Here is a 9,717-nt window from a genome sequence, read left to right on the forward strand (position 1 = left end):
GAAACCTTCATCTGATTGTAAATATTAAGATTATACCAGCAATAAAAACCTAAGGATTATCCCGGGCAAATGGAGGGGTCATCCCTGCCTGCTACCAGGATCCCGTGTGTCATTTGAATGCACAGGGATAATCCCGGGACAATCCTGGGATATAGGCCTGGTCTAGCCATGGCCTGAGATGTGTAAAATATAGCAAGGAAGAGTGCACTTCTGGGGGGGGGGGGGGGAAGTCCCATGATTAAATAGAGTCTTTCTGACTAGTGATTTAAATCATGATTTAAATTGATTTAAATCAAATCCACCCTGGTTTAAACCCAATGGATTTCCGCAGCATTTCCAATCCGGCAAGCGGAGTTGTACTATGCCGATGTCTGGGGTTTTTTTTCAGACTCTGGGAATTTTTTGCACAAAAGCTGACCTCAAGCAAGTTGTTATTTGCGCAAAAGGGCAGACTTATGCAAATTGTTCGTTTTATCCTCTCCTCTCATTTAGCCCAGCAGAGTCCTATTCCTTATGCTGGAGAAGTGAAACTGACCAGGATATTTACAAGATGCGAATATGCCTCTGTGCCTTTTGTAGAAAGTACAATTTGCTCAAGGCTGCCTTTTGAGCAAATTGCCACCATTAAACAACAACCAAAAAAAAACACGCCATGGAAATTTGAAAATTGGGTCGATCTGCTACAGGATGAGCTGGTGCCAGCATTGGGAAACAGAACGAAATCTGGGGAGCTGGGTTGGGAGAAATCTACTGAGCTCCACCCTGTAAACAGCATCCTCCAACATCCATAGATCCTAGGCTGTTATTGTTGAGATCTTTTGTTTTATTTTTGTTTCTTCTTTATCCCCGAAAAGAAGCAGTCGTTAATTTTACATAGGAATCTGTAATATTTAACAGTACTTACATTTTTTACAAAAAGTCTACTATGCTTTGCTAGCATTTAATATACGGTCGAAGCATTTTGGCCAAGCAAAAACTGGCATTCTCCCATCTTTAACATTTAGCAGATCTAGAAGAACAGACTGGAGAGGCAAAGAAGAAGAAAAAAGCCACTCTGAGGTTTTTGTTTGTTTGTTTATCTAGTGCATAATTGATCTTCAAGATTTGCCAAGATCCTTTTAGAACACTCACACAAAAAGCCAGATTTGTTCCTAAGGAGTTCTTCTTGTCTCTAATTATACATTGTGGACTATTAAAATAAAATAAAAATTAAAAACACCTTCTCCTAACTCATTCAAGATACCAGCCATAGCGCTTAGGAGGACATAGTGTTCCAACAGCTATGTGTTATAGAGTGGCCTTCCTCAACTTGGTTCCTTACAGATGTATTGGCCTACAAGTCCCAGCATCCCCCAGCCAACATGGTCCATGGTTTGGGAAGACTGTTATAGAGCAATGTCACAATATCTAAACTGTGCCAACCTTGGAACAACATTATGTTGGCACTCAAGACAGGCACATTGGTGGAAAGGTTTAGGATTAGGATGCCTTTTTTAAAAAAATCAGACTATGTGGTTGTGTAATACATCTTATTTCTCTCCATGTGTTTTACCCACACCTTGATGACCCTAGCCAGTGATCTTATCTGCAGCTTCCTTCATTTCCATAGCCGTGGAGGGTTCCATTTTTGTTACAGAACAGCTCAAGTTGACAGACGTGTTACAACACACCTTAGCATGTCACTATTATTATTTTTTACAAAGTGAGGCATACCTCCATATGACATAAGCCAGCCGTTCCCCAGTGGTGCGCTCCAGATGTTTTAGACATCAGCTCCCAACATTCCTGACCGTTGCCTTGCTGGCTGGGGCTGATGGGACTTGAAGTCCAAAACATATGGACAGCACAAGTTTAGGGAAGCCTAAAATGAGTGTTGGTTGTTTTAGCAGACGGGCTGTCCCTATCCTTTTACCACACCTCCAAAATCTGCAAAGGGCACAATATTTTACAAGCAGTGTCACACAATAAATCAAACAGAAGAGCAAAGACTGTATTGATGTGTGCTTACTAAGTTTTCAAGATTATTAAGAACCACATAAAGCCATGTATAGCTTCTCTATGAAATCTAAGCTTTGCAAAATATGCACCCAGACAGAAGACAATTTGTATTATATACAACTGCAACAGCTGACTGAATTTGTTAACTCATCAGTCTAACAAACTTATCAGTGTTCTACAGAGCACTAATCTATTGGCCAGCTATATATATGCGCACGCATGCACATACACACACACACTCTTAATGACAGGATATTGTTATTGTAAGAACAAAGTGAGTTACAACTGCTTAGCCAGCAACAAAAGCAATAAATCCACCTTTAAAGATGTAACCAGAATAAGCTCTACCTACGGAAACTGACCTTCCCAGTCTGACCTCAGTCTCTCTTGGAATAGCTGAGTTGGGCTGCCTTATGCAAGAAGGGATTTCTCCTGCAGTAGTACTCCCAGGCTCAGCTTTTTCTGCTCAGTGATGAGTTCAAATCCAACCTTCAGACTGGCAAGTTCTCTCTAGTCCAGAGGTAGGCAAACAGCAATCCTCCAAATGTTTTGGTCTTCAACACACATGAGCCCTAACCAGCATGGCCAAATATGGGAAGGTTACCTTAAACATTTGATTCTCCCTCCGCCCCCTTGCCCTATTTATCCAAACTCTCATACATGGCACCTGTGTTTCACAAGTGAATTGTCCCAGAACAGGTTTTCTTCCCAACTTTTTCCCTTCCCTGCTATGTCCTCCTTAGTTCTTAACACACACAATATGCATTGCAGACACCCTGCCGTCCCAATCACTTCTCCATTCTCTGGCAAGGCATTCCCAGAATCACATCTCTATGGGGGAAGCCAAGGTTAACTTAATGACCTCTCAGCAAAATAAAATCTAGGGCAAATTACAGTCAAATAATTCACTCGCTTAGCTCAGAAGGGAGCCAGCTTTAAGAACTTTCAAAGATGTTTTTTAAAAATAAAACAAAATGAAGATTAAACTACACTGGCGGCTAAAACTATTTTGGCTTGACAGTGGACATTGCTGAATCTTAGGGTGAGTCAGGCCTTTCCTAGGAAGAAGAAAAAGGAAACTTTGGAAGACTAACAGAGCAATCCTATACATGATTACTCAGAAATCAATCACATTGACATCAATGGGACTTACTCCCAGTTAAAAGTTATGGGATTGTAGCCTGGGTTTTCCAGGTAGTGGAGGGCAGCTGAGAGGTATGCTCCTCCATAGCTTTACACACACACACACACACACACACAAACACACACACACAAAGCCTAGCAACTCCCAAATTTTATTCAAGTTTTTGCAAACTAGAGCGATGCTCTTCATTTTTTTCGGAATGGTAAGTCAGTACCACTGATGGTATAATTCAGGCTACATGGATTTTATTTCATTTGTAACTGCTGGCATAACTCAAGCCTAACTCTTAGCTTAAATTTAGGGGCAAGCAAAAACAGTCAATATTGTTTGCTGCTGTTATAAAGTCCTGACCCTCTTTTTCTCTTTCTGAGATCCTAGGGCAAGTTGAACTGGTTCAATGAAGATGCTGAATACCAATGGTGTTTTCATTTTTAATGACCATCCCTACCCATGACAAAGATTTTTCAGTTTAAGATTTTTCTGTTGCTGTATGATAATATATTTGGGACCTTCTGAATGCAAAGTATGTGCTGTGCCACCTGTTTCAATTTCCCACCAAGACCTACTACACATTGGGCAGAATGCAACGGAGACTGTCCACACACGGCCAGCCCCGACGATTCTGTTCTACAAGTAGTACCCACTGCTTGCAGAACTGAGGTTTAGTGTTTCCCAGGGCAATCCAAAAGAAGTGGAAAAACTCGTTTCTGGAATATGGTCAGCTGGCAGAGCTCACATAAGCGAGCACCATCAACCTGCCCTGTTCCAGAAACTACTGTTTCCACTCATTTCGGGGCTTGCCACTGGAAGTGCAAAATCTGTTATATGTACCGCTCGTGCATGGAACAAAGGTGGACCCTGATGGGCCGCATTGGATAATGGGCCGCATTGGATAATGCCCATTTTTAAAAAATAAAAAATAAAATACATCAACGCTCACAATTTAAGACTTTTTACCATTCACAAACACTATTAACATGACCCAGAATTTCCTTCTTTCCTTCTGTGACCTTCACAAAAATTCTCCTCTTCTGAAAGTCACACAGTAGCCAAAGGTTATCTTTGTTTTAAAATGTTAGTTCAAGGGATAATACGTCTGAGGTCAAGAAACGAAAGATGGAACATGGTCCCAATAGGCTCTAAGCACCCAGATCTCACAGAACTGATACTGTTAATGGTTACATTTATTTGCTGAAGTAAGTTTTCATTGATATTTCTTTTTTATGAGTGTTCTGAATTCGTCTGCCGTTCTGTCTTAATTATAAGATTGTGTTTTATTGTTGTTAGCTGCCTTAATCAATATTTGAAATGGAAAGGTAGGATATAAATTTACTATATAAATAAATAAATTTTCCTCATTTATTATGAGAATTCTCCATCCAGAGGGCTTGGCAAACTTTAGAAAATAAAGTTATTATTATTATTATTTATTTATTTATTTATATAGCACCATCAGTGTACATGGTGCTGTACAGATAACACAGTAAATAGCAAGACCCTGCCGCATAGGCTTACAATCTAATAAAGTTGAAATCCAGGACACAATTATGCAGTTTAAACCCCCCCCCCCCCCTGATTCTCAACACATATAGCTGTGCATAGCCAAAAACACCATGATCTTCTAGGAATTCCAAGTCTCTCTGAACTGGATGAGAGATAATCCAAAGCACATCTGTTTTTTACACGATTTATGGGGGAAAGCAAAGGAGAAATTCCCTGGGGATTGTGCTCTAGGTTTTTAAAACGAAAGGAAGTTATATCTGTCATTATAGTCTAATTTCCAAATTATCATGCCCACTACACTCCTTATGAAACTATTTCTATTTTTAAAACCCTTAGGGTGCAATCCTAAACACTGACTGAAGAATGCTGGATGCTATAGGACTTCTTTTTCTGTTTAAACATAGAATCATAGAACAGTAGAGTTGGAAGGGGCCTATAAGGCCATCGAGTCCAACCCCCTGCTAAATGCAGGCATCCAACTACCTCTTGAATGTCTCTAGTGTGAGAGAGCCCACAAGCTCATTAGGTAATTGGTTCCAGTTCTACTCTTTGAGTCCAATTCTGCAGCTAATAGTTGTTCCATCTAGACCACTTTTTGGTAGTTTGCTGATCAGAATGTCATGTGCCACTTTGTCAAAAGCTTTGCTGAAGTCAAGATATATTAGGTCCACAGCACAATCCCACAGTCCACAAGGGAGGTTACCTGATCAAGGAATGAGATCAGATTAGTCTGGCAGGATTTGTTCTTGACAAATCCACACTGGCTTCTAGTAATCACTGCATTGTTGCCCTCCTATTCTCATAAAACTAGCGCTCACCACTCTATGTGAGCCCGGCTGTCATTTTTATCATCCTTCTTACCCTATCTGTAATAGAAAGGAAAAATTCTAGAATTCATTATAGCTACTGCTGCTTTAGGATAAGTGTCTATGTCCTATTATCAGAACATTTCTATGCTATCAGAGACCTAAGCATTCCAATAGCCGATTTGAATTAGTACAATTAAATCATTATTATTATTATTATTATTGTGGTATTAGCAGTGAGAATTAATATAAAGTTCATCAAGGAATCTGGTTTCCTGCTTATTGTGCCTATTGCCCAATACAGTGGATCATACAGCTTTGACATCTGCAGATAACATGGCCACCAATGTCAACTAATAATTGACCAGGTCAACCAAACCATGTGGTACCAGGTCAAACTACAAACACATCTTCCTTCTGCCTTAATTTACGTTTAGTCCCTTTAAAGCAGAGGTGCAGAAACTCGGGCCCAGGACCCCAATCCAGCTCCCGGGGATTCCCTAGATAGCCCCACCCCCTTTCTCAACCACCAATTGTCTGCTGATAGTTTAGCAGTTTCCTGGCTTTGGAGGTTCTCCCCCTCCCCCATTCTAAAAGGTTAAAACACTTCACCAAGGCTTAGTTACTAACTGTAAGAGCTTTAAGCTAAAATATGCTGGCATTTTGGATTGTTGGGTGTCTGGTTGTTTTGGCCCCACCCCTTTTGCCTTTGGCCACACCTCCACTTGAATGCATCCCTCCCCCAAGTGTCCTTGGGCTGACTAGAGGTTCAACATCCCTACTGCAGATAGATGGCTGTGGCATGGAATACCCACTATGAAGAAGTAGTTTACTGAGTGCAAACCCTATCAGACTTTTAACGTTGGCAGGATCTACACTATTGCTTTAAAACGGTTTATAACAGTAGTGAAAACTGTTGGGGCCCAGGACACACTCCGTATACCGTTTTCAAACCGTTCTCAAAGGCCATGGCTAGACCAGGCCTATATCCCGGGATTGTCCAAATGACACACAAGGGATCCTGGGAGCAGGCAGGGACGACCCTCCATTTGCCTGGGATAATCCTTAGGTCTAGCTAAGGCCAAAGTGTCATATCCTGTTTGGTGTAGATGTGTGTGTGTATGTGTGTGTGAGAGAGAGAGAGGGGGATGGGGCAACTTTGTGACCACCATGTCTTGTTATATTTGCAGTTCCATCCCTATTAAATACTGCTCCCTAAGTAGTCACCAGGAAGAGGGCCTTCTCTGCTGTGGCACCCCGGCTGTGGAATGCACTCCCTAAGGAGGTTTGCCTGGGACCTACACTATAGTCTTTCAGACGCCAGGTGAAGACCTTTTCATTCTCTCAACATTTTAACCGTCTATAAATTTAATTTTAACTTTGCTGTTTAAAATTTGTATTTCTGCACTGCTGCTGATTTTATCCTGGTGGTGCTTTTATATTGGATTTTATATCATCTTTTTATACTGTTTGTTTTATACTTTGAATGGTTTTAATTTCTGTGAACCACCCAGGGAGCTTCGGCTGTTGGGCGGTATAAAAATGCAATAAATAAATAAATAAATAAATAAGAATGAAGACAGAAGACAACCACCAAGCAGGGGTCAATAAAAAACCTCTCTCTATTAAGTGGCTCCCAGTGTTCATTTTCCCCACTCCAGAAGGAAGTTGCGCACAGAAGGGTTCCTCTCCACCGTCAATCCCTTTAAGGCCAGGAAGGTTTTTCAGTCACGTGTCAAAAGCAACCCCATGCTGAGTGCAGCACGTGGCCTGTGCTTTCACACAACCAGCTCAACCCACCCCAGGATGCCATCTCCTCTGAGCAAGCAGAGGCTGACTCAAAATCATGGCTGCCAATGCCAACAGACAGCTAGCTAGGAAGAGATTCCTCAAACCTGTTAAGATAGAAGAACATTATCACCAACCCATTAAACACACACTCTACGGCAGCCTCTACGTTGCCATGCAGATGATGTCCTCGGGACACTAAAACATGCTCCTGCTACTCTAATGCTGAGCATGATTTTCAATAGCATAGGCTGCCTTATACTAGCCCTGAAATCAGGCATCCTATAAAGGTGATTATCTACATCGAGAGAGAGGGCAGGCTTGGGATCCCCCCCTCCACTGGTTTCCCCCTAGAGATCCACCAACCAGCTTAGAATTAAACGATTCTGAGTCCAGGAATATATGCTGAGGGCCAGAACAGAATGGGGCTCACAATCGTTCCACACACACATAAATCCGGGTTACCTTCTAAGCCTTTTTTTCTTTCCCCCATTTCAGCAGTATCATTTAGGGCAAAGTGAGGGAAATCATTTCGTTGCTATTTGTAATTAATGGCCGTTTCTACACCTGCCTTTTTCCCCGGGATCATCGCTGTGCATGCAAATGGCACACAGGGGATCCCGGGACAAGACAGGGACGATCCCTCCATTTTCCTGGGATAATCCTTCGGTGTAGAAAGGACCAATGGGTCGTCGGAAGAAATCCTTGCTGATCGACCAGACCTACCAGTAGCTGCTTCCGCCCATCCCTGTTCTACATGAGGGTGGGAGGCGGGTAAGGTATCAATAATGCATTGACGACGATCACCCTACCTAGAGGATTTCCGCCTGAAAGGGCAAAAGAAACCGGGGCGGGGGAAAGAAGGGGGAGAGAGAGAGAGAGAGAGACGTCCCGCTAGGAGTGTGCGTGGAGGCTTCTTCGCCCGGACCGCCAGGGCGAAGGTGCCGGCTAGCGGGGCCGCGACGAAGTGGCCCATGCCCTGGCCTTCCTCCTCCTCCTCCTCCTCCTCCTTACCAGGCTCGTGCTCGCCGGGGTTGTCGGAGACCTCGATGACCAGCAGCTCCCTGCCCTCGAAGCTGCGGCCCACCGTGTAGATCCGGCTGATGGACGGGCACTGCAGCCACACCGACACCAGCGCCTCCCGCAGCTCCGGGTAGCGGTGGTACTCGAAGGAGATGCCGTCCGCCTGGCTCAGCCGCCTCCGCCGGTTCGCGCCGCCGCCCGCCGCCGCCGCCGCTTCAGGCTCGTCGGCTCGCGAGCCCTGCAAGCACAAGGCGCCCAGCACGCCGCAGAGCGCCAGCAGCAGCGCCCAGGCGCCCCCTCGTCCGGCCATGCCGCTTGCTGTCCGGCTCGTTGCTTTGCTGCCTGCTAAGGCAATGAGGGCTGGGCTGGGCTGCGCTGCGCTGCGCTCGTGCTTCCCTTCGCAGGCGGCGGCTAAACCTGCTCCATCCAGGAAGAGGCTGCGGAGCCCGATGCTCGCTCGCTCGCCGGCTCGCTCTCCCCCTGCAGGCTGCACTACTCGCTCCCGCGCCAAGGGGAGACGCAGGATGTACCACTGGCGCGCAGGGGATGGCGAGGTGGCGCTCTTCCACGCGCCGCCCACCTGGCTGCAGCCGGGGCGCCGCCGGGGGCGTTTTCTTCATCGAGCGGGACCAGTAATCATGGCCCTCGAGGCCCTCAGGGCGAAGGCGCCGGGCCAGGTTTCGCCCACGCCCTTCCTGCCTCCCTCTCTCTCTCTCGTTTGCAAATCTTAAGAGGAACATGCTGGCTGGGGGTAAGGAACCCGGGGCCCTCTGGACGTTTTGGACTACAGCTCCCATCATCCCCAGACAGCACAGCCCGTGTGGTAAGGGGTCGTGGGAGTTGTAGTCCAAAACATCTGGAGGGCACCAGGTTGCCTAACCTTGTGCCATGGCACACTTTTAATATTTCGCATGGGTAAGAAGGCAGGTAGGCTCCAGAAAGCCTAGAAGTTGCAAGCCCTCAGCTGAAAAACGCTTGCCCTCTTTGGGCTCAGATGCTGCCTTCTGGATGGTGGCCCCTAAATTGTGGAACAATCACCCTGACGAGGCCCGCCCGGCGCTGACATTGCTATCTTTTCCACACCGGGTCAAGACTTTCCTCTTCTCCCAGGCATTTAGCAATATGTAATTAGCCTGTGTTCGTTTTTATATGTTTTAGGTTTTAAATTGTATGCTTTTGTGATTTTTAATTTTTGGATATTGTTTTTAAGTGTTTTTATCCTATGTAAACCGCCCAGAGAGCCTCTGCTATGGGGCGGTATACAAATGTAAGAAATAATAATAATAATGTGACTCAATGGTGATAAGGGACTCTGCACATGCTCAAAGGGCTGAAGAAGTTGCCTTTTGCTTTAAAAAGCCACTGTAGTCATCTTTAAGATATCACAAGACCGTTGTTTTTGCACACTCAAAGCCCCTATTTTCTTTACTCTTCCTTTGTGTGTTTGTTTTTGAC

The 9,717-nt window shown here is 44.8% G+C and overlaps 1 protein-coding gene across 1 annotated transcript in view; it reads right to left on the bottom strand.

The window, feature by feature from the left end:
- Nucleotides 1-8,572, bottom strand: part of CPE (carboxypeptidase E) — a 75,461-nt gene extending 66,889 nt beyond the window's left edge. The window contains exon 1 of the mRNA XM_063136386.1: nt 8,254-8,572. Coding sequence (XP_062992456.1) covers nt 8,254-8,572 — 319 coding nt within the window. The remainder of the gene's footprint in view (nt 1-8,253) is intronic.
- Between the last annotated feature and the right edge of the window lie 1,145 nt (nt 8,573-9,717).

Source organism: Elgaria multicarinata, chromosome 10 (genome assembly GCF_023053635.1).
Source record: "Elgaria multicarinata webbii isolate HBS135686 ecotype San Diego chromosome 10, rElgMul1.1.pri, whole genome shotgun sequence".
In the NCBI taxonomy this organism is placed as follows: Eukaryota; Metazoa; Chordata; class Lepidosauria; order Squamata; family Anguidae; genus Elgaria; species Elgaria multicarinata.